This window comes from Hyperoodon ampullatus (assembly GCF_949752795.1).
Source record: "Hyperoodon ampullatus genome assembly, chromosome: 14".
In the NCBI taxonomy this organism is placed as follows: domain Eukaryota; kingdom Metazoa; phylum Chordata; class Mammalia; order Artiodactyla; family Ziphiidae; genus Hyperoodon; species Hyperoodon ampullatus.
In genome coordinates, this window is record NC_136927.1 from 87,188,184 (window position 1) to 87,212,995 (window position 24,812).

Consider the following 24,812-nt stretch of genomic DNA (forward strand, 5'->3'; position numbering starts at 1 on the left):
ATACAGTGTAGTGGCTTTTAAAGTAACTCCAGATAACGGTTACTTGTTGCTGTGCTACCCGTTGATGGATGTGGATATTATGACTGTTTCCTCTTGTATGAGATCATTCCTTTTACTTCTTTGCTCAGATGTAATTGAGATTGACCTCAAGAATGGTGAATGGGTATTTTTAAATGTTTCTAAACCGTACAACTTAAGAAAGCTAAGTATACCAAAATGTGTTTTTTTTTTCCCTTTAGATCTCCAGTGCCTATTGGATTTTTACCTTAAAAAGTCCATAACGTGAAATTTCTTACACTGTCGATGTAGACCCAGTACAATGATTCAGTAGAAGACCCTGCAGATCAGGCGGCGGCGGAGCCTGGCACTGAAGGATGAACGGAGAGGAGGAGTTCTTCGATGCCGTCACAGGTGAGCGGAGGGAGAGGCCAGTTCAGAGGTCGTGTCGTGAGCACGAAGCCCTCGGACCCAGGCCTCGGCCGTAGCCCGAGGACGCGAGGACGGCCCGGGAAAACTGTGTGGGGAGAGAGCTGACGTGTTCCCAGGCACCAGCCTTCAGTAAAAGCATGTGTCCTATCCTAGATTTGGGGAAAAACATCAACTTTGGACCACTAAAGATAACAAGAAAGGGCAACTGTGTTTTAGTCTTTAAGAGTTGCCCTGGGGTGTGAGATGGCCAGCATTCTTATATTATTTATACTTAATGATCAAAAACGTATTGTCCTGTCTTATAACTGTATCGTGTTTTGCACTGCTTAAAGTCTACCCAAAAACAGTACATTTACTTGCTTTGCCAGCAGCTCTTACTGTGTCAGAGTTCATTTCTGTTTCGCTTCCCACACACCGCTGTGAGCGCTGGTGCACAGCCTGGTGGGCAGAGCGCATGGCGGGGTGGCAGGGGGAGGAGAGGCGGGCTGGGTTGGCTCACATTTGCTTAGGACAACCAACCCCTCCTCCTCCTCTTCCCGCCCGAGGGACAGATGACCACAGGGGGCCCCAGAACTCACGTTCAAGACGCCCCCCGTTGTCTGCCCTCCACCCTCCTCGTCAGCAGGGGGACCGTCACTTTGCTTTTTCTGTTGAGGGGTCTCCTTGGTGGAGACGGACTTCAGGAGACTCTTCCAGCCCATGCCCCCCTCTCAGGTGTGGGAACATAGAAACAGCAGCTCTGAAATATTACTGCCGCCGGGTTTTTCAGTGCTAACCCTCCCAAGGGCAGTCAGAGGGGCGCTTCCGTAATCAGTGCCAAAAGAGCATGGTGCCCAGCACGACAAAAGGCTCTTTCCTGAGCACTGTCACTGTTCCCCTGGACACCTTTGCCGTCCCTGCTGGCGCTCCTGTCTCGTGGAGCCCTGTCCCTGTGCCCCTGGGTGTTCACCGGCCATGCTTCTCCTAAGTGAAGGGTTGGAGCAGCTTGAGGGGTGGGCAGCCTGAGATTATTGACTTATTCTTGTCCGAAGCCCCCGGAGGAGCAGGCCCTGAGCTCGTCGCTGTTTTCAGAGGCTGAACTGCCGAGTCCTCTTACCTTCCGTGACTTCATAGCTATCGTGTTCCTTGTAGACGTGTTTTCCTGGGAAGCGTGCTTGTCTGCTTAACCCGCACGCTCATCAGTAGTCTTTCGCAGTTGAATTCCCACCAAGCGGGGTGTTTGTCAGGGAGTCACGCCCTCGGGCCGCCTGGCCCTCGCAGGCTGACCACGTCTGAGACCAAGCGGGCCCGGCCTCGGCGCGGCCTTCTCACCCGGGAGCCTCCTGGGAAACTCCCTTTCACCTGGGACCAGTGTAGCCGATACTCCGGAAGGTCTTTCCCCAGAGAGGGCTTGAACTGCATGGAGTGTGGCGTGTAGGTGACCCCATCCCTGCCTCTCCGCACGGCGGGACCTCTCCGCGTGTCCCTGAGATGCAGGTGGAAGAGGCAGACGTCTAGGTGAAAATAGTTCCTCACCTCAGCCCTTTGGTTCCCAAGCAAATAACAGAAAGACGAAAAATATGAAGTCTCCGAATGCAATGAAATACCCAGACAGTGACTACTTCACTGTTTATAGAATCGGTCTTACCTTGTGACTCTAATTTAAAAAGTGTTTAAACCCAGCAGTTATTAAATGAATGACTTCACTAGGCAATTACTGGGGCTTCCCTGGTGGCGCAGTGGTTAAGAATCCGCCTGCCAATGCAGTGGACACGGGTTCAAGCCCTGGTCCGGGAAGATCCCACATGCCACGCAGAGCAGCTAAGCCCGTGAGCCACAACTACTGAGCCCACAAGCCACAACCACTGAAGCCCACGCCCCTAGAGCCCATGCTCCACAATAAGAGAAGCCACCGCAGTGAGAAGCCTGCACACCGCAACGAAGAGTAGCCCCTGCTCACCACAGCTAGAGAAACCCCGTGCGCAGCAATGAAGACCCAACGCAGCCAAAATAAATAAATAAATTTTAAAAAGATAGGTAGTTACTTCCTACAAGAATCAGTACCTTTATTTATTTATTTTCAGTAGCTGTGGCTTGTGGGCTCAGTAGTTACCACGTGAGGGCTCTAGAGCGCAGGCTCAGTAGTTGTGGTGCACGGGCTTAGCTTCTCCGCAGCACGTGGGATCTTCCCGGACCAGGGCTCGAACCCGTGTCCCCTGCATCGGCAGGCGGATTCTTAACCCCTGCGCCACCAGGGAAGCCCAAGAATCAGTACCTTTAAATTGAAAGGTTTTAAAGTACATGAAAAATATGTACAGATGAAGGGTTGTAAAAAGTCAGACTAACCTGTCAAAGGTGGGTATCTCTGAGTGATCAGATTACAGATGACTTCAACTTTCTCCTTTGCTTGCCTGTATTTTCTTTTTCTATAATAAACATGTGTTGTATATTAAAATGTTTAAACTGTTATGTAGTGTTGGCTTCGTCAGAGACAAGACTTCAATGCACTTGTCAGGGAGGAGCTGCCTTGTTTTCTTGGGCAAACTCCAGGGCTGTGATTTAAATGAGGTTTCTACCTGACACTGACCCAGAATCTCAGCGCTGAGGGAGGTCCTCGGAGATAGGGACACCCGTGCAGGGTAACACCAGGTCCATAGGACTGAGCATCCTTAAGCAGGGACTGCTTCAGGCTAAGTTTAGACTGGGGATTAGTAGATGTTGCTTTGGGGATAGTTAGCAAAAACTAGAGGTGACAGGCTATTTCAGAAAGCATTGATTATTTAAGAGGTTCATTTTTTAAAAAATTAATAATTATTTTTGGCTGTGTTGGGTCTTCGTTGCTGCATGTGGGCTTTCTCTAGTTGTGGCGAGGTGGGGCTACTCTTTGTTGTGGTGCGCGGGCTTCTCATTGCGGTGGCGTCTCTTGTTGCGGAGCACGGGCTCTAGGTACGTGGGCTTCAGAAGTTGTGGCTTGCAGGCTCCAGAGCACAGGCTCAGTAACTGTGGCACACGGGCTTAGCTGCTCCGCGGCATGTTGGATCTTCCCGGACCAGGGCTCGAACCCGTGTCCCCTGCATTGGCAGGCGGATTCTTAACCACTACGCCACCAGGGAAGTCTAAGAGGTTCATTTTTAATATATCCTTTCAAATTCATTGTGTAATAAATCTCAATACTACTATATTTTGTGCATCTGTCAATGTAGAAGAATACAAAGGAAGGTTATTTTTGCGTTTTCTCAAGGAGGCTTATTAGCAGCGGGTTTGTTTATGTTTTGTGTCTGACCATAGTCACCGCCTGGCCTGTCACCCTGGGCCTCGCCTTCCTCTCGGAAATGAGGGGCTGTTACGGGAGCCCTGAGCTCCTCGTGGGCTGTGCCCTCGCCGAAGTAGTCAAGGTCATCGATAGTCAGTGGTCAGGAGCTGCCCACCCCAGCTGGGAGGACTTGCCCTGGCAACCACAGCTCCCGACTGGACTTGCTCTGGAGCAGAACTTGAGTATTTCAGTGGATTGCACTGGCTGAGTTGAGAGGAAACCCATTTTCCTTTTCCCTATAGTCACTGGTCGCTTTGGGAGAAAGCGTTCCCGATGCCCAAGGGGCACGGAGCACAGCCCAGGGTGCTGTTACTCGTACTCGGGGGATGGAATGGGCCAGGAGACCACACGACTGTATTTCACACAAGTCCTAATAGTTCACTTTCCCTGAGGTTTCCACGTACATGGCGTGCCCTCTGCGTTCGCACCCATCGTCTGCTGTTTCGGTTACTGTTGGTTGGTTTGGTAGGTTCTGGCGGTGTGTTTGCGCGGTGCTCGGTCCTAGAAACACCGCAGCAGGTTGTGTTGCAGGGCGTGATGTGGAGCTTGACTGCAACTCGTGCAGAGGGGGAAGGGGCTGCAGCCTGAGTTAGGTGTGAACACCACGGAGGTGCCCGCCCCAGAGGGTACGGTCACTGACGACACCGGGGAAAACCTGTCCTAGTGCCTAGGAGCCGCCCCCCACGTAAGGACCTGGAGAGTGTGGCGTTGGTGGCAGGGTGGTGGCCTCATGCGGGGAGCCCCCGGGAGTGGTCCTCGTTCTCCGCCTCAACCTTCGGTTCTTGGGAAGAAGAGTTTGTTACGCTGAACGTGTCAGTCAAAAGCACTTTCGAGCTTCAGGTGCCTGCTTGCCGAGTGAGAATTCTTAGAGGTAGGCTTTTCCATATTCCAAGTCCTGCAGAAGTTACCACTCTGCTTGTCTCGCACAGGCTTTGATTCTGATAACTCTTCTGGGGAATTTTCAGAGGCAAATCAGAGAGTCACTGGCGTGATTCATGTGGACACCAGCAAAAGTAATGGGATTGGAAAAGTTGGGGAGAGGCCTCCTCAAGAGAATGGAATTCAAAAGCACAGGTATGTCATCCCACACGGACGTTTGGAGTCTCCCAGCACGCCTGTCCTCGCCCCACATCTGCAGCGGGCCCTGAGCTGGAGGAACATCCGTCCCGTGTCACCTGGGCCCTGCCCCCTGGGCAGACCCAGGGCCCTGTTCAGCCAAAGACCCCGAGACCCACTGGCCCTCTGCGTGGTCCCTGGAGATCAGTGATGGCGCTTCCTCAACGTGACCCCCGTCCGTAAGCGGACGGGCGGCCGTCCCTGCCCTGGGGTTGCTGGAGGACTGAGCTCCGTGGGCGCCCTAGCGTTGGCAGGGGGCCTGGCACAGAGCCAGAGGTCACTGGTATCAGACCCAACTGCTAGCTTCACGCAGAGCCGCCTGCGTTTGACGCGTCGACCTCTCACCCCGTGTGTGAGTTTCGGAGGGTTGTTTAGTGCAGCGAGACCACAGGCCGTTCTCTTCCCACCAGCACTGCATTCTCATGCAGGCAGATCCTGATGACAGGGACCTAAGCCTTCACCAGCAGAAGGGGGGACGTAGGCGGGACAGCCGTGAGTCAGGTGGATGGAGATGGCAGCCTCTGTCCACCCCGCGCTGTTTGCGCTTCGGCTCCAGGGAGCCCAGCTTCACCCCAGATCTCTGCCCTGCGCTGACACCCAGTGCCCACCTGGGGCCCCGCAGCTATCAGAGCACCTCCTGCCCACTCGTGTGGCCTGGACCTCTGCCGTCAGTGCCCCGCACCCTGTAGGCGGGAATCTGGCTCCAGCCGCCCGAGTGCCCGCTGCTCCCTCCGGTCTGCAGCCTCAGGCCTGACACGCCAGCCTCCAGACGCGCCTTGGATGCCTTCATTCGCCCGCTCCTGTCACGGCCCCCTCCCACCACTGCTCCTGAATCCCCCAAGGAGGCGCCTCTTTCACTGCTCCGCCCCTGCTCCTTCCTTCTGGCCGTCTCAGAGGACAGGTCTGATTATGCGCCTTCCCCCTCTTAAACTCCCAGGCAAGGCGCACGTGGCCCGGAGTGACGGGGACGGCGGCCCCTTTTCCTCTCTGAAGTGGCGGTTTGGGCCGTCAACAGTAAGGTTCTCCTCTTAGGATGAGGACCTGCGCCCTTGCCTCTCTCCTGGGGCGGCCCCTCCCGTTTCTGTGGTCCCAGCCTCTTGGGGTCCTCGGTGCCATGTCGGGGCTCCATGCCCCTGGCTCCGGCCCTCTCCTCCACCTCCATCTCTTCAGCTCCTTCCTCCCCAGGGTCATCCTTGGACCCCTTTCCCACCGTCCACAGAGCCACGCTCCTTCCTCGTGGCTCCCTCACAGTGGGGGCCCGTCCTGCCGTGGCCGCTCGGGACCCCAGACGAGAGCTGGCAGAGTGGATCCATGTGCTGGTTGCCAGCAGCCTGGCATGTGGTGCCTCGTGAATGTCCGTTTTCTTTCCCATTTCGTCTCCCGCTGCCTTGCCCTCCTCTCCCACGTGCCCCCCTGGGCCCATGGTCCCCCGACCCACTTCACTGTGAGCAGGGTCTCCTGTGCCCGGGCTTCCCCGGCATTGGCGGGAAGACACCTGAGGAGGAAGGTGCCTCAGGAAAGACAAGCACAGGCTTCAAAGGGGTTTAAGAGCTGGTTTCTGAGAAGGCTCTCTCTTTCTTTTTCTTTTGGCCGCGCCACGCGGCACGCGGGATCTTAGTTCCCTGACCAGGGATCGAACCCGTGCCCCCTGCACTGGGAGCGTGGAGTCCTAACCACTGGACCGCCAGGGAAGCCCCTGAAGAGGTTTTCTTAATGCAGTTCCCTCTTGAGGTCCTCTTGGCTCCACCTCCGTCTGCGGCCCTGCTGCTGCTCCAGGCCGCTGGCACACGGCTGCCCGGGGGGACTCAGCGACCTGTCTCCCCAGCTCCGTGGAGGAAAGTCGCCTGTGTGGCCATGATTGCTTCCTAGCAGGCCCTCCAAAGATCAATGCAGAAAGCTTTCTTTGGGACTTCAGCGGCAGTCTGGTCCTTTTTTTCTCTGCAGGCTTGCCAGCATAGATAAATGCTAATGCTTAGAAAGATTAAAGGAAGACATGGTCATTGAGCAAAACCATCTGTCATAAGTGACTCTCATGTTGGTTGAATAAATACATGTCACTCTGGTTACCCCTTTACAGGACATCGTTGCCTGCCCCGATGTTTACCAGAAGTGATTTCAGCGTGTGGAGTATATTGAAAAAGTGCATTGGCTTGGTAAGTTCAGATGGACTCGTTTTGAAGTGTGAATCTTACACATTTTTAATTCCTGTGAATTTATTGCACTACTGGTGGTTTAAGAAGATGCACTCTGCATAGTTACAAACAGCATGATGTAAAGATAATAAAACAGGAGAGGAGCAAATACAGGAGGGGAAAAGGTGAACAAAAGCCAAAGTATTAACACGCAGTGGGACACCCATTCTGTAGGTTAATGTCTTGACATAAGGAGCTTCAGATGGGTTTACACTTACCTTGGTGTTTCATGATGTGCTCGTAGCCAGCTGGCTTTGGATAATCCTCATGAACTGGGGGGCTTTGGTGGGGTTCCTGGCCACCCACCAAGGGACCGAGGCTCCGTGTCCCCCAGCCCACCCACCCTGGGCTGCAGGCAGAGTAACAGGAAAAATAGTTGGATACTTAGTGTCCAGAAGTTGTAGGCCTTTCCTTTTATGGTCTTTCCTGACTGTGAGAGTCGGGGCTGGTTCTTCTCAGGAGGGGAAAGCGCTGCCTTGAGCAGGCTGCAGCGTGCTCAGCCGCGGCCACGTCTGGTGACTCATACTCGGGCTACGTGAGCTGCAAAAAATGACTTCTTCACTGCTTCTCGGATGGTCTTCAGCCCAGTCTTCTAATGCATTTATTTTTTGCCCATCAGTTCTTTCTTCCCAGAGGGAACTTCATCTTTTTATCTTGAAATAACTTGAGACTGACAGAAAGTTACAGAAGAGTCACAGAACAGCGAGTCTTTTACCCTTCACCCAGCCTTCTGTAACGACAGCATCTCACATGAGAGCCACAGCACTCACACTGGGGTGTTACTGTTAACTGCAGCACGTACCTGACTGGGCTTTCCCCAGTTTTTCCACCAATGACCGTTTTTTTTTAAAAAATTTTTACTTATTTTATTTTTGGCTGTGTTGGGTCTTCATTGCTGCACGCAGGCTTTCTCTAGTTGCGGCGAGCGGTGGCTTCTCTTGTTGCGGAGCATGGGCTCTAGGTGCAAGGGCTTCAGTAGTTGTGGCGCAGGGGCTCAGTAGCTGTGGCATGCTGGCTCTAGAGCGCAGGGCTTAGTTGCTCCGCGACATGTGCGGTCTTCCTGGACCAGGGATCGAACCCGTGTCCCCTGCATTGGTAGGCGGATTCTTAACCACCGAGCCACCAGGGAAGCCCCCACCAATGACCTTTTATTAGAGGATGGTGTGTATAAACCGAGACCCGGGTGCTGGATGTGCTCATGGCTCCTGGGGTGTCACTGCTCCAGGCCTCTCAGCAGACAGAGCTGGAAAACCTAAGAGTGCACACTGACCCCTGCTTGCTCACACACGTGTATCTGTACACATCTGTGATCTTTTAAAGTGACATGTTCAGGATTGTTTTCTTTTAGCACTGTCCTCTCCTATGTTTTCGACTGTGTGCACAATTCAGGTCTTCACAAAAGTGTCTATCTGGGGATGTGATGAACTCAACAAGCCACTCGGTCTTGACTCTTCAGAGGTCTAAAACCAAAAGCCTCTTTTCAGCAGAGTGACATCATTGCATTGCATTCCCCAAGGAACTGACCATAGGCTGTATTCAGAGTAAGGCTGGATGTAACACTCGGGGTCGGACGTCCGCATCTTGTTGGGTCGCACTGCCCCACTTCACGGCATCCATCCGCTGTCCCCTGTGAGATGCTCATCTCTCCGGATGTACCTCCAGGGAGGTGACACACCTCTATTCACTGCCCATCAGCTCATTGAAACAGCCACGGACTAGTGAACACGACAGTTTCCGACAGAGGTAGCCAGAATCTCCTGAAGACCCTGCCCACCACCAGCCCTCACCACTGCCAGTCAGGGCTAATCATGCGTCCTCCGCCCCTCCACTGCTCCCCGCTCCCCTGGTATTTTGAAGCAAATTCCAAACACCTTTTCATTTGTGAACATGTCTTATATATCACTAAAGGATAAGGATTCTTTTTAAACACAACCACAATACTGTTATCCTACTTTTGAAAGGAACATAATTCTTTTTTTTTTTTTTTTTTTTTTTCGGTACACGGGCCTCTCACTGCTGTGGCCTCTCCCGTTGCTGAGCACAGGCTCCGGCCGCGCAGGCTCAGCAGCCATGGCTCACGGGCCCAGCGGCTCTGCGGCATGTGGGATGTTCCCGGACCAGGGCACGAACCCGCGTCCCCTGCATCAGCAGGCGGACCCCCAACCACTGGGCCACCAGGGAAGCCCCCTATTATCCTACTTTTGAAAGTAACACAGTTCTTTAACATCATCAGATACCCACTCTGTGTTCAAATTTCCAGTCGTCTGAGCATGGCTGTCTTGTGTGTGTTTTGCAGTCTGTGTGGGACTCCTTTGGGTCCTTCCATCACAAGACCTTTCTGTTGCTCTTCTTCGGAATTTAAGAACTGCTGGTGCTTGGTGCCCAGACCCCTTATCTCATCAGGACCTGCAAATCGGAGCCGGCTGATAACGATTGCCCTTCTTTCATTACCTGGAATATTTCTGTGATGAGAAAGTCCCTCCTCTACTGTGAATGTGGTTTGTGTAAGGCAGTCGGGGTCAATGAGTGATTCTCTATCAAGGTGTTCACATGATGTCTTTGGTTCCCTGGCAGCATAACTGGTCTAACCAGCCAGCTCACGGGGTTGGCCCTGTGCCGTGTCCAGTCACACTTGTCTGTCTCTGGCTGTAAGAGCCTCTTCAGGCTGGCCCGCACTCCTTTACAGAAGATGCCTCCGCTCCTCCTGTACCTTTGTTGTCCAGGGAGAGAGAGAGCTCAGGACCAGAGCTGGGCCCGGGAGAGGCTACTGGATTGGTCTTGTTTCTAGGTCTTTTCAGGGGAGAGAGTTCGGAGCTGTGTTTTGATTTGTTTCAACGATGCTCCAAATTCCAGGCGACAGGATTTATCTAACCTCTTCTGTCTTCTGTCTGTCTCTCTTCTGCCACCTTGACAGTCCCAATTTTTCACGACACAGGAGTTGATGGATTTAGCGCAGCATGTAGCTTGTGACCTGCTGCTGCGCCCACACACGTGACGGCTCAGGAGGGCACGTCTGTGGCATTTGTCGTCCTCGCCCCGAGGGCGAATCTTCAGTCCCTGCGCTTTAGCGCCTCTGGGTGACTGTGCCTCCAGGGAGGTTGTGTGGGCTCATTTGTTCTGTTTTATTGACGGTGTTTAGAGATGGCTTTTCTAAATTTAATTTTGGTTTAAAATTGTAAGTCCAGAGTCAAATCTCTCAGACAAGGTATATTCCAAGCGTTTAGCTTCCTGTCCCTGTGCCCTCCCTGCAGTCTGGAGGTGACGATCAAAACACGTTCTGGTTCCCCTTCCCCCGTGTGAGAACGACTGCATGGCCTCCTCCTCCCGTTCTGTAGATAAACGGTCAGCTCCTCTCCACCTGTTTCAGCTCCACAGCGTAGCCACGAGGGCAGAGCTGCTTCTTACTCTTTTGGTCACCGCGCTGTGCTGCCCCATAGTTGACTAACTGTGGCCCTGTGGTTGGATGTTTGCGTTGCTTCTGGCCTTTTGCTGAGTATTCGCTGGAGGAACTGGGGGTTAGGCTCCTGCACACGGGGCCGCCAGACCAAAGGCTGGGGTGGGGCATGGCTGGGTCCCCTCCTCTCCGGAGGCTGCCGCGTTTTGCATTCCCACCGGCAGGTGTGGGTGGCCTGGGTCCCCCCAGCCTTGCCAACAGGCGGGGGTCAGAGGTTTGGGGGTTTGCCACTTGAGTTGGGTGTGCAGTGGGATCTCCATGGGCTTTTATTCCCTTTCTCCTGCCGTGAGCGAGGCCAGCGTCTTTCCTGGCTTTGGGCCGGCAGCGCTCCTTTCCCTCCCCTCCCCTCCCCTCCCCCATCTCTTCCCTCCCCTCCCCTCCCCCATCTCCCCTCCCCTCCCCTCCCCCATCTCCCCTCCCCTCCCCTCCCCCATCCCCCCTCCCCTCCCCCATCTCCCCTCCCCTCCCCCATCTCCTCTTCCCTCCCTCCCCTCCCCTCCCCTCCCCCCTCCCCTCCCCCCTCCCCTCCCCTCCCCCATCTCCCCTCCCCTCCCCCATCTCCCCTCCCCTCCCCTCCCCCATCTCCCCTCCCCTCCCCCATCTCCCCTCCCCTCCCCCATCTCCCCTCCCCTCCCCCATCTCCCCTCCCCTCCCCTCCCCCATCTCCCCTCCCCTCCCCCATCTCCCCTCCCCTCCCCCATCTCCCCTCCCCTCCCCCATCTCCTCTTCCCTCCCTCCCCTCCCTCCCCTCCCCCCTCCCCTCCCCCTCCCCTCCCCCCTCCCCTCCCCTCCCCCATCTCCCCTCCCCTCCCCCATCTCCCCTTCCCTCCCCTCCCCCATCTCCCCTCCCCTCCCCTCCCCCCTCCCCTCCCCCATCTCCCCTCCCCTCCCCCATCTCCCCTCCCCTCCCCTCCCCCATCTCCCCTCCCCTCCCCTCCCCCATCTCCCCTCCCCTCCCCTCCCCCATCTCCCCTTCCCTCCCCTCCCCCATCTCCCCTCCCCCATCTCCCCTCCCCTCCCCTCCCCCATCTCCCCTCCCCTCCCCTCCCCCATCTCCTCTTCCCTCCCCCTCCTGTCCAGCCCTGGTCCTTCCTTAACAAAGCCGTCCTGCGCTGCTGAGCCGTGCTCCTGGGAGGGGCCTCTGCCTTGTCGAAGTGCATTGGAACCCCCTCTCTAGATGCCGGCTCCCTCGGCGCCCCTGCAGCATGGGTCCCCGAGTGCCTTCCCGGCCTCCCCCTGCTCCGGGGGCTGCACACTTGCTCTGCCTGCACGGTACCTGAGAGCGGGCCACGTTAGGGGGTCTCACTTGCCAGGCCGAGGAGTTTCCAAGTCACCCTGGGGTGACGGGTTGGAACGATGTTTTGGGACCATGGAGCTGGTGGTGGCACGAGGAACACCCAGGAGTGGGGTCGTCACTGGAGCTGGCGGCCTGGGGGTGCCTGCAGGCTCGTGTGCCATGAGCGCGGGGGTGGGGTGGCGGGCACAGTGCCCACGGGCGTGTGGGCGGGCGGCTCTGTCTCCCAGGCCAGGCTCCCCGCAGAGCCTCTCCAGTCTCGTCCCGCGCAGGCAGCTGCGTCTGCAGGGAGTGATGCTCGGAGCAGGGGCGGGGGCAGGGGCGCTGGTGTCTGGGCAAAGCCGCCGGTAGCGGTAGCGGTAACGGGTCCTCACCGGCTCCCCCTAGGAGCTGTCCAAGATCACGATGCCCATCGCCTTCAACGAGCCTCTGAGTTTCCTGCAACGGATCACGGAGTATATGGAGCACGTGTACCTCATCCACAAAGCCTCCTGCCAGCCCCAGCCTCTGGAAAGGATGCAGGTGGGCAGTGGGCTCCTTTCGGGGGGAGGGCCAGGCTGGCTGCAGCTTGGCTGGGTGCAGACCGTAGCTTTTAATGAACGTGACACCATCGGGTTGGCCATGTGGCGGCAGGGACCCGGACACCTCAGCAGTGGGACACCTGGGAGAAGGGCCAGCGCAGCTCGCACGGATGTTGGGGTGCCGTCCTGCCCAAAGGCCGAGGCATTTGTCGGGGGCACGTTCTGTGTGGGCGTGGTCTCGGCTGCCTGGTGGTCGGGGCTGCAGGGCTGCAGCAGGTGGCGGCGCCGGCACTCGGCTCCTCTTGGGCCCTTTCAGCGCCATCACCCCACGTGAGTGTGTGTGTGTGCGCACGTGTGTGCACGTGTGTGTGACGGACAGGGCCTGCGAGGCAGGCCCGGGCTGGGGGTGGGAGGTGGCAGAGTTCCTGCCTTCCGTGGCTGTGAGGACGTGGCGGGTGATAAGCAGTGTTTCTCCGGAAGTTCTGCGGTTTCAAACGTGTTGCGAGTGGGGGACTGAAAAGGCACCCAGGAGCGAGTGAGGGAGGCGCCCTCACCGCCCCGGCTCCCGCATCCTCACGGACAGCCGCCCCTCACCAGCCTGTGGTTGTTTCCAGTCTGTAGCGGCCTTTGCGGTTTCGGCTGTGGCTTCCCAGTGGGAGAGGACCGGCAAGCCGTTCAATCCACTCTTGGGGGAAACGTACGAGTTAACCAGGTAAGGGAACAGGCCCTCGTGACCGTCTCATGCGCGAGGTTCTTCTGGCGAAGGACAAGGGTGGTTCCTTGTCCAGCATGGATTCCTCCAGGCTGATTGAATTGAGGGGTTTACTGCGGGCGGGGAGATGGTGCACGTACGAGGGCTGTTGTGTTAATGACATGACAGGAGCCTGGTGAAAAAACCGAGCTGAAAACGGAAGAACGCGTTAGGTCCAGGAACGGAGAGGGGATGCCCGGGAGCATGCAGTGTGGGGTGTCAGATTGCTGGGTGCTCGTGTTCGGGCATTTCTGCGAGGTGTGGTTTAATTTGCAGCATCTTTATAAAACCAGTGGCGTGTTATGTGACCGATGCTTCTTGGATTCAAAGAACCACACACCTGTGGTTCTTGGGTCCTTTACTGCATATGTTATTAATGGTTGAGTTTTTCCAATGGGGAGTAAATGATGGTGGGATTTGGGGATGTTGGACAGCTTAGAACGGGCACTCTTCAGGTTTGCAGTGTAAGCGTGTGGGCGGGCGTGTGTGTATCTGCACTGGTTTCTGACCATTTGGGGAGGAATTGTCATCTTAGTGATGCGGGCGGCCTGCACACACCTGCACACACGTCACTTCCCAGGTTGGGAAAGCAACATTCATGTCAGTTTCAAATTCCACTGTTTCTGGCTCGTCCTGGATGGCTCAGCAGCGGCCCCTTCTCCACACGCTGCTGGAGTGGGAATTCCCCCTGGGTTTTTAGCGTGGCTTAGCGGTCGGCTGGCACTGAGTGGTGGAGAAGCCGTTCTCCACATTGCATTGCCCCTGAGAAAGCTGGACGAGTTGGGAGAAAGTGTGATGTGTGCTGCCGGGGGGCTTTGTGAATGACAGGGGTTCAGCATGTGACCTTGGGCTATGGCATCTCACAGCAAGCGGGGCCATAAGGCACAGCCCTTTCCTTTTAGAAGCGAGGAAACTAAGGCCCAGGCACGGGAAAGGCTTGCCCCGAGGGTCACTCTTAAGGGGACATTTTTGTCTTGAATTCATGTAGAGTTTCCTCCTTTCTTAGATGTTTCTCTCGAGCAAAAGCTTCCTCCCTCCGGTTAGTTTGCTTTAGTCCAGGATTCGAGATTCTGACCTTATGTAGCTGTCAGATCATTATTAGCATTTTTGTTTATTAAAAGCATCATCGAAATATCTGAAAAGAGAAATCAAAGCATAATATGATAAAAGTTCCAGACAAAGGAAAGTAAGCAGATGGATTAAAAGCATACAAACCCCCCAAGATGCTGAATACAGAGTGACACCCCTAATTTTTCATCTTTTTTTTTTTTTTTTGCGGTACACGAGCCTCCCACTGCTGCAGCCACTCCCGTTGCGGAGCACCGGCTCCGGACGCGCAGGCTCAGCAGCCACGGCTCACGGGCCCAGCCGCTCCGCGGCATGTGGGATCCTCCCAGACCGGGGCACGAACCCGTGTCCCCTGCATCGGCAGGCAGACTCTCAACCGCTGCACCACCAGGGAAGCCCTGTTCATCTTTTTCATGAATGTAGTTCAGGGGTTGAACTATAGTTTCACAGGCTGATGGGAAACACTGACATTCTCTCTTAACTTGGGTGTCGGGCCTCAACTTCCAGGTCATGCTTGCGGTGTGTGCCACGTGCCACACGTGTGAGACGGAGCCATCTTCCTGTTTGGGGGACAACATAACTAAGCCTGGCCATTCACCAGTGTCTTCTCATCCTTAGAGATTGCTCGTGGATAACTAAAAATAACACTTTCTTTTCTTAGACAAGTATTCATTTTGTAAATTACACACCTTGGTAGGCAACCTTTTTAAAATCTAATTTTTCAACTTTCCTTCCTCTGTAGCGATTGGAAATTCTGATTCCAGTTAAGTTAGTAATTATGTGGTTGAGCTTTTATAGTTTTTAATGACTACAGCTGTAGGTGTATTCAGAGTTCTGGAACAATTAAAAACTGACATTTTTATTGAAAAAGAGAGTGTACTAAAAATCCTATTTCCTGGCCAGGAATATCTTGGGGCATAAGACATTTCATCACAGAAATGCCAGGAGCCTTGAAAGGAGGCTGGAAAGTCCTACTCTGGGTTTACTGGGCAGTGGGCATCCCTCGAGGACTAAGGTGACAGTTTGCTCTCAGCTCTCTGAGTCACTGGTTCTAAGAGCTCCTTGTGCACCTGCGTGCAGGGCGGGAGGCCTCTCTGCACTGTTACTTGTCTGCGTGGTGCTGACTTTGGCCCTGGAGGCACAGCGTGTGTGCGTGTGCTGTGTGTGCTGTGCGTGTGTGCGCTGTGCATGTGCTCTGCGTGTGCGTGTGCTCTGCGTGTGGTCAGTGTTAGACCAAGTGTGACGTCAGGGAGCCGTGTCGCATATTTCTGCCACGTGTGACAGCATGCGTGGTCCCCTTATCCCAGCGCCTCTTCCAGACGTGGAGGCCGGGTGGCCGTGCGGTCCTGCAGCGCCACAAGCGCTGAGCTGCAGGCCCGCTGAGAGCGGGTTGGGCTGACCTTTCTGGGCTTTGCTGTCACTGATGAGGCCCTTTGACTGTCCCTCCTGCCCCCTCCTTTCTTTTCCTCGTTTTGTTCCCAGGGAAGACTTAGGGTTCAGATTCATATCCGAGCAGGTCAGCCACCACCCCCCCATCAGTGCATTTTACTCGGAGGGCCTCCATCAGGACTTCCTGTTTCACGGCTCCATCTACCCGAAGCTCAAGTTCTGGGGGAAGAGTGTGGAGGCGGAACCCCGTGGCACCATCACGCTGGAGCTTCTCAAGTGAGTGGGTGGCCGCGCATCCGAAGGGAAATCCGTTTCCATTTAGGACGAAGACGTCCTTCTGGAGGAGGGATCCTGCATGTTCTGCGGGCAGGTAGCCTTTCCAGCGGCAGGGACTTGCTCTAAGGAGGCTGGAGACCTCGTCGGGCTGGCTGTCCCTGGGGGTCCTCCTCACATCTGACTGTGTTGGGTCCCGTCTTCTCTCCCCTGATCTCTGCGGTTCGGTCCCTGGTCGTGGTCATCACCTCCCGCTGCGTGACAGCCCCAGCTCGGCAGCGTGAAACGGCACTGTCCTCCCGTGGTGTCTGGGGGCTGGGGGTCGGGGCAGCGTGGGGGGCTCTGCGGGGGTTCTGTGCGGGCGCAGCCGGGAGGCGGGCCGGGAAGCCTCCTGAGGACAAGTGGGTGGAGCCTCTGCTCTCACGGTCACTGTGCTGGCAGCTGGCAGGAGACCTTGGTTCCTTGCCACCCCGCTGCTCCGTACGGCTGTGCATCCCCCAGAGCCGGGGCCTGGGGTGGTGGGCTGACCACCCCCGGGACAGAACCTGCAGTGTCTTCTGTGACCTGACCTCAGAAGTGAACACAGCCCTATGTGCACGTGCTACTGGTCACGCAGACCAGCCCCGGTTGAGTGTGCAGGGTGGGAGGTTGGGCTTGACCGCCAGGAGGTGAGAGGGAAGGGGCCATCTTCCCGGATGCCCGAGCACCGTTAAATCTAAATCTAAATGTGCCCAATCCGATGGTGATCAAAGACCCTCAGAGCAGAAACTGAGTCTCTAGCAACCGCCTGGCGCTGCAAACCCATCGCGGGTGGTCCAGGCCGAGGGGTGCAGCCGGCTCCCTGGGGTGTGAGCCTCGCTAACCGTAGCCCCCATGGGAAGCTTCTGATGTCATTGCACTTCCTGTGGCCCCGCCGGGCTGGGGGAGTGTGGTCTTCCCAGTACCCACCCCCCAACCCCTGCACGGGGACCTGAAAGTTCGCAAACCTTGTCAATTAACACCTTTGGGTTCCTGGGAAATTCAAGGAATTCCAGATATTCATCGCGAAATGTTTGTGCATTGAGCTGATTTTTGCCCTGAATTGTGGCTCTTTGACGCAGCCTCCCCTGCGTCAGACACACGTCTGGCCATCTGCTCAGCACCTGTTTGTGGGGTTTCTCTTCTCTTTGGAGAAGGCCAGTCGGGGAGGATGAGGACTGACGAGGGGAAGGTGTTTGCACCCCCAGGACCCATCCCCGCCACACGCAGGTCCCCAAACGGCCAGGGCCACGCGCTTGGGACCTCGCGGTTCCTGCAGGCTGGGGTGGAGGGGCTGTTCTGTTGAGGGCTTCACAGGAAACCTCTTGCCTTTGTCTCAGCCTTTTCTTGCTTATTAACTTGTCTCGACATTTAAGTAGAAAGCTTTGTTGCTGCTACAAAGGAGAGAAGAAGGACATTTCAAACGAATGCTAAAGAAGTAGCCCCTGTTCAGGGAGTTCAAAGCGATATTCTGCTCTTCTGCAGGTTTTAAGTCAATTACCGTTTGATTCTGTCTGGTATTTTGCTTTTGAGGTCGCACAGCGTCTTTGCTTCGCTGGCCTCTGACTTGCTGTTCTCTGGCGTCTTTCAGACATAATGAAGCCTACACGTGGACCAACCCTACCTGCTGTGTCCACAACGTGATTATCGGGAAACTCTGGATAGAGCAGTACGGGACGGTGGAGATTGTAAACCACAGGTAACGGCCCCCGACAGTCGTGCAGCGGTCAGTCAGGGTGGCAGTGCAGCACCCAGAGCACCAGCTGGCACTCAGCCCGTGGTTTCACGCTGCTGTCAGCTTCTCCGGGCCCCTCCCTGGTCCCCCGTGCCCCTCGGCCTCCAGACGGGCCTCGCTGGCTGGGAGGCCCCACACGTGGTGGTGGTTGGATCTGCTTCTGGTTGGCACTGATGGAAGTCATCATTACTGCTCTGTGTTGATATTTCTTTGTTTTTAGTCACAATAGTGAATTTATTTTGAAATTTTAAACTACACTGAAGAATGGTGTGATTCCCTGATGAAAATAGAGTGACCATTCTCAAATGTTGTCCACTGTCCAGTCTGTCAGACCTTATTCCTAGAAGTTCATGGCTGGTTGGCTTTGTTATATCTATTAAGATGTAATTTACATGTCATAAAATCCACCATGTAAAGTGGACACTTAAATGGTTTTTAGTAAATCTACTGAGTTGTGCAGCCATCGTCACAAGGAAGTGCTCGAAGCTTTCCGTCCCCCGGAAAGATCCCCGTGCTGTCCACTCGGGCCTGATGCTGCCCCGCCCTGGGCGGCCTCCAGTCTGCCCGCTCTCTCCCACCCTCCCTCCTCCTTTCTCTCTCCCTCTTTCCTGGATGTTTCATGTCTACAACAGAAGCCTGTTTGTTTTCCCCGCAGAACTGGAGATAAGTGTGTGCTTCATTTTAAACCGTGTGGATTGTTTGGAAAAGAACTTCACAAAGTGGAAGGGTACATTCAAGACAAAAAGTAGGTCCGCGTGTGGGTTGGGTCACAGGGTGCCTGGACGGCGTGTGTGTCTCTGCAAAAGACGTAGTTGTGCCAGTGACATCTGCCGGGGAGGACAAGTTATGACTCTTTCTTGTTTAGAAAAAGCATTTCATTACTGAGCACAGAAGGAGATAATGATTAATTTTAAGTGCACCATTCAGGGTGGTGACTGATGGAGCCCGGCTTCCCCTTCTTTGAGGGTAAAAGATCTGGGTCTGTTTTCTTTTGATAAAATGGATGTGAGAAAGTTCAACATTTTCACTGAGAGATAAAACTGCAGTTGTGCAAACAGGACTGAGATTTTAGAATTTGACCATGTGTTTCCTTCTCTCTCCTGGCATCCGTAACGGTTGTCAGGCAAAACCCAAACACTAGCTTATGAGCATCATTCTCATGTGATTTGTTCTTTCCAATCTGGAAATTTGGGACTTTTAAAGTTTTTGTGAGCAGAGAAATGGCCAGTAGTAATTTTAACAAATTTTGGGGGGGTCCCCCACGTTATGTGTTGGGTCTCAATTTCTCTCTTTCTTTTTTTTTTTCAATAAGTAACTTGGGCCGTATAACAGCCATAAAATTCCTTCCAGCTCCTAAAATATATACATTTTCGAGTAGAAGTTTCCAGTGTAAAGCAGTGGGTGCTTTTCCTCCATCCCACTCTACTGGGTACCAGAAATTCACCTGTTCTAATTCCTTAAAACACCTTTAGACGTAAGACTCTGACCACTTCACCCCTTGAAGTAAGTTAGGACCTGGTATGTGGACTTCACGGGACAGCATTCCTGTTAGTGAGAATAGCACTGACCCGCCCTGTGGTCAGCTCATCCACAGAAGCAGGCCGCGGAGCGGACGCCCACTGGCACTCAGTGAGCCGTGCCAGTCCTGTTCTGAGTTTCTGGTTTTCCGCCCGACATTGGATGCTCTTTCCTGACGCTACATCTCTTGGAGACAGAGAGTGTCTGCCAGGCCGTCTGCTGAGTGAGGACTGGCCACGTGTCCCTGCCTGCTGGCCCTCCCAGCACATCCCGCGGCAGGCGGGGCAGCCTTTCCAGGGAGCGCGTGGCCAACTGTATGCTCTCCCCTGAGGAAGACGTGAGAAAAAAAAAAACAAGGGCCCAACACGGTTGGCGTTGTTCCTTTGGAGTCAGGCAGAGAACTCTGATGGCTGATCTGGAAAGATCTGTCGAGGTTATTACGAAATGAAAAATGTGGGGCTTCCCTGGTGGCGCAGTGGTTGAGTCCGCCTGCCGAGGCAGGGGACACGGGTTCGTGCCCCGGTCCGGGAGGATCCCACATGCCACGGAGCGGCTGGGCCCGTGAGCCATGGCCCCTGAGCCTGTGCGTCCGGAGCCTGTGCTCCGCAATGGGAGAGGCCACAACAGTGAGAGGCCCGCGTACCGCAAAAAAAAAAAAAATGTGGGCAGACAGTGACAGGGGTATCTGACTTGAGGTTATGAAGATAAAGCAGACCACATCAGCTGAATATGGGGAGGGTTGTTTATGTGGTTTATAGAAAAAGGGCTGCAGGACACACGGTACATAAAAATGTAATGTATTTCAAAAATAACAATCGGGAGCATAGGGTGTTAAACGTAATAACGTTGTACGCTTGCTCTCACGTCATCTCGTCTCCTGCGGCCCGTCTTTCGCTCTTCAGGTTTTTGTACCTTCATTTTCTCTTTTCTGCTTTCGTGAAGGAATGTGAATAGTTAGTCTCAAAAGCCACGAGTAAGAGATGCTAAAATGAAACTTTTCATCTTTGCATTTACACCCAGCAATATCCCTAAAATTTAAAAGAAGACATGCCAGAATGAGAATTTAGTCTGTGGTCACAATTAAGGTGCTGCACGTTTAGATGAATGGTTTATAATTGTTAACTGGTAACTTGGTTTTAAAAAAATTCCCTTTGACTACAGCAAAAAGAAGCTCTTTATGATCTATGGCAAATGGACGGAGTGTTTGTGGGGCCTGGACCCTGCTGCGTACGAGTCCTTCAAGAAGCAGGAGAAGAGAACCGATTCCCTGCGGAAGACAAAGCTGGTGAGCGGCTCCGTGCGGCGTCCCCCCACGGGTGGGGTGGGTGGTTGGAGCCTAGCCGGGTCTGCCGCTTCGCTTGCGAGGGATGCAGTGCCTTTGTGGCCCCAGCTGCAGAGGGTGAATCACAGAACCTGTCTCTCAAGTGAAGCTGCTTGTCTTCTGATTCTGGACGGGGGAGGAGTTCACCTGTGTCCCAATCGTGCCTCTACCCGCCCCAAGCCTGGCGGAATCAGAGGACACCTCCGTTTTCTTCTGGATACTTCTCTTTTTTTTTGCCCACACTGCGAGGCATGCGGGATCTAGTTCCCCGACCAGGGATCGAACCTGGGCCCCTGCAGTGGGAGCACAGGGTCTTAACCACTGGACCGCCAGGGAAGTCCCTCTTCTGGATACTACTTCATAAATCTCCTGTTTCCCTGCACCTTGTTAGCTTAGACCCATTAAACAAGCAAGTGGATGTCACTTCTGCGTTTCTAGTTCTGAGTACCAGGTAACATACCCACAGTTGGAAAGTTTTCACAAGGATACTTTCCCCTTGGAGCTTTGGAATACTGATTTTCTTTTTTTTTTTAATTTATTAATTAATTTATTTATTTTTGCTGTGTTGGGTCTTCGTTTCTGTGCGAGGGCTTTCTCTAGTTGCGGCAAGTGGGGGCCACTCTTCATTGCGGTGCGCGGGCCTCTCACTGTCGCGGCCTCTCTTGTTGCGGAGCACAGGCTCCAGACGCGCAGGCTCAGTAGTTGTGGCTCACGGGCCTAGTTGCTCCGTGGCATGTGGGATCTTCCCAGACCAAGGCTCGAACCCGTGTCCCCTGCATTGGCAGGCAGATTCTCAACCACTGCACCACCAGGGAAGCCCTGGAATACTGATTTTCTTAAGACTAGTTCTACTTGAGCTTAAAACTAGAAGTGGTAGTTCAAAAGAGGTGTCACATTTTTCTAGATGATAAATTAGACTGTACCAAACCCGAGGTGTTCAATATTTGTTTAACAAAATATTCAGCTGCCACTGGGATTGATAGTGCTTTCTGTTTGTTTGCTTGGCCATGCCACGTGGCATGTGGGATCTTAGTTCCCTGACCAGGGATTGAACCTGTGCCCCCTGCAGTGGAAGCGCAGAGTCTTAACCACTAGACTGCCAGGGAAGTCTCCCGTTAGTGTTTTTATATTGTGATATTTCATGGGTGCTATTAGACATCGTTTCTAATAATGCTCTTTTAAACTAAAAAAAAAATAGTAAAGTTCCATTTAAAGACCATACAGTGGAATGTTAAATCCATTTAGTGTTGTGTTTTAATGCATTAGCTTGGCTTTGTCGCCCCTTTGGGGAACCTCACAAGGAGGGAGCGTTTTGTGTGGGTACTTGTCACTGAGCTGTGTCTTTATTTAGCTTCTGGCACCAAAGCACATAACCTGCGGGTGGGGAGGACTCCAAGGCTGTGCTTCTCACGGTTTAAGTGTCTCCCTTCACAGCTGCCTGAATAACCACTCTGTTCCTCCCCTTCGTCCCGTTGATTTTGAAAAAGAAGTAGCAGTTGCACCTTTTTACTGAGACGTGATCCCCAGTCTAGAAACGCTGAAACACCCTGAAATCACCAAGTGCGAACCCCGTCTCGACTGAGCAGAAGCGCAGCTCGTGGGGGAATAACCATCTGGGAGAGGCATCCTCAGCCTCCTTAGGAGGTGTCGCCCCGTCCGGTCACACCCAGAAGGCTGTGCGGGCTCCCCCCACAAGGAGGGCGGTGCCTGGCTGCTGTCTCGGGGGCTCCGGGCGGGGCTGGAGGGGCTCTGGGAGCACCAAGATGCTGTGTCTTTCAGGACGACTGCCCCGAGAAGGCCGACGGCGACGTGGTGGACGCCGTGCCAGAGGCTCAGGAGACGGTGCAGGTCATTCCGGGCAGCAAGCTACTCTGGAGGGTCAACACCCGGCCCCCCAACTCTGCCCAGGTCCGCACCCCCTGCCCCAGCCAGGCCCCCCAGCCGTCCACCGTCACCCAAGGGACTCCCTGCCCTCCAAGCCCTGACCCCAACACATCAACACTGTGCATACATCACAGTACCCGGGTTACACTGTGAGCCCTCAGAGCCTACACGGGCTGCGTCTTAACGAAAGGGTTTCCAAACCAGTTTCGAGAGATTATTTTTCTGAATCGTCAGTTTAGGTGCTTAAATGCATTTTGATGTTTGTTTTTGAAAATTGCGCTTATAATTTGCATTACATATAATAAACTTATTAAATGTAATGCAAAATTATAAGTACAATTATAATTAAATATAATTTAATTATAATAAATATAATACATTTATTATATTTACAGTAATGTATAATATGTAAAAATAATTATATGAGAACTATAACACATGTAATAAATTATATATTTTTTTAATATATTATAAGTTATATGTTAGTTATATATCAAATACATACACAACATACTATAAGATTTTTTATTGTATTGTCACATCCTATAAGCAAAGCACAGCATGTGCAAAATAAAGGAAACAAAACAAAACATTCATCGGTAAATACATTACCTCAGCACAGCCACTATTATAGTTTTAGTAGAGTACAAACTAGTATAAAATAATAGCAAAAAAAGCTTATGTTTAAAAATAACACTCATTCCTTTGGTTCAGTGAGCATCTGCTGAGTCGGTGCGGGTGGGCCCAGGTCAACGCGAGCAGAGCCCGAGGGCAGGGCAGGCGAGGATCCCGGCCCTACGCAGCAGAGCCACCAGCCTGATGGGCTGGGGGCGGGCCTCCTGGGCCCTGGTGACCTGGAGCAGGACCTGGGGGAGGTGGGGCTGGGGAGGACGTGGCCATCCAGCTGCTTTCCGGCAGGGGATCGGCCAGGGCCCAAGCCCCACTGTTCCTCTGAGTGATGTGGGGTCATTCGAGCAGCGAGGGGACCAGGTGGGCCCCTCTGGCCGCTTGCGGAGATAGGCTTCGGGGGCCAGAGCGGGAGGGAGGCCAGGTGGGAGGCGAGTCCCCAGGTCTGGGCTGTCGGGAGGCAGAGGCTGGGGGGCCGTGGGTGCAGCAGCCCCCCCGGAGGAGCTGAGCTGGAGACTCCCGTCCAGCCCCCAGGATGTGAGAAGGCAGACGTGTGGGTGGGACGACAGGGTGAGGGCCTGGGTGCCCCACGCGGGGGCGGAGGGGAGGAGCCCCAGGCGAGTGCGTGTCAGGGCAGGGAAGGAGCCCTGGCCCCGGTGACCTTGACAGCAGTGTCTCCAGGGAGCCGGTGGCACTTGGCTGCTCTGAAGGGGTTTAGAGTGTCGGTGGCCTCCAACTGTGAAGAGTGCACAGAAAAGAGTGCCATTTATAGTAACAATTTCTGTGCCTGCTCCTCCAGATGTATAATTTCACGAGCTTCACGGTTAGTCTCAATGAACTGGAGACGGGCATGGAGAAGATCCTGGCCCCCACCGACTGCCGGTTGCGCCCCGACATCCGAGGCATGGAGAACGGCAACATGGGTGCGTGGCCCTGGCTGAGCGGGTGGGCGCAGGAAGGGAGCGCATCCGCGTTAACCAACCACACTTCACGTCTTCTAGATCGCGCTTCTCAAAATGTCTGTGGGGAAAGAGTTTAAAAATTTCTAGTTTGCTGCAGCCCAATTCTTCTCTAAATAAAATAAGATTGAATTACTAGGAAAATGAAATGAAAAAGAATACATGCAAAATGCAAGTACCCTGTCTTTTTATTAGGTTCAACAGACAGTAAGATTACATTTCAGAAGCTGGACACATTGTTATTTAAAAGTCGCTTGGCTGGAGGGGCGCCCCCGCATGCCCGCCCAGGCCCGAGGCCCCTCTGCCTGCCAGGCTGGGCTGCGCTGGCGTCTGCGCTGGGGCCCGGACCTGGCCGTGTGCTTGTGCACTCGCGCCTGGGTTTGGTTTCCCGCTGACGGCCTTTACTGTCTGTGGTTTGCTAACCCAAGTGTGACTCTTCATCTGGGGTCGGGTGTGAGGGGTGCTCCAGCATCTGCCCTCTCAGCCCTCAGCTCTGCCTGTCACCCTGAGCCCTGACCCAGTCCCCTGTGCTTGCACCCAGATCTGGCGAGCCAGGAGAAGGAACGGCTGGAGGAGAAGCAGAGGGAGGCCCGGAGGGAGCGGGCCAGGGAGGAGGCCGAGTGGCAGACGAGGTGAGCCGCCTGGTGGCCACGAGGGCAAGGAAGGGGGGAGGGGGCCGCACACCCACCGGGGCTGAGCAGAAGCTCCCCCGTGTCCCGTAAGATGGTGGCCAGCAGCTCTGGGCTGCGTGTCAACTGACGTGTGATGTGATGATGCCTAATTAGAGGGGCCACGATCCCAGGGGGAAGAAAAGACCAACGGCCGTGTCTTGTCCACTGGCCTCCTGACTGCCTGCTCTGTGTCGCAGGTGGTTTCACCGAGGCAGTAACCCGTACACTGGGGCCCCCGACTGGCTGTACGTGGGGGGCTACTTCGAGAGGGATTTCTCAGGCTGCCCAGACATCTACTGA

The 24,812-nt window shown here is 54.4% G+C and overlaps 1 protein-coding gene across 2 annotated transcripts; it reads left to right on the forward strand.

The window, feature by feature from the left end:
- Positions 1-374: 374 nt before the first annotated feature.
- On the forward strand, positions 375-24,812 carry OSBPL2 (oxysterol binding protein like 2; the record flags this gene model as incomplete). 2 transcript variants are annotated; one of them, XM_079719847.1, is made up of 13 exons in its annotated part: positions 375-411; positions 4,651-4,795; positions 6,915-6,990; positions 12,165-12,299; positions 12,913-13,010; positions 15,600-15,782; positions 17,389-17,496; positions 18,188-18,277; positions 20,212-20,335; positions 22,151-22,279; positions 23,682-23,805; positions 24,383-24,473; positions 24,710-24,812. In XM_079719847.1, the coding sequence occupies 13 exons, from the start codon at positions 375-377 to the stop codon at positions 24,810-24,812; spliced, it is 1,443 nt and encodes a 480-aa protein (XP_079575973.1). The 2 variants fall into 2 exon arrangements, with proteins under 2 accessions (XP_079575973.1, XP_079575974.1); XM_079719848.1 differs by having other exon boundaries at positions 4,687-4,795.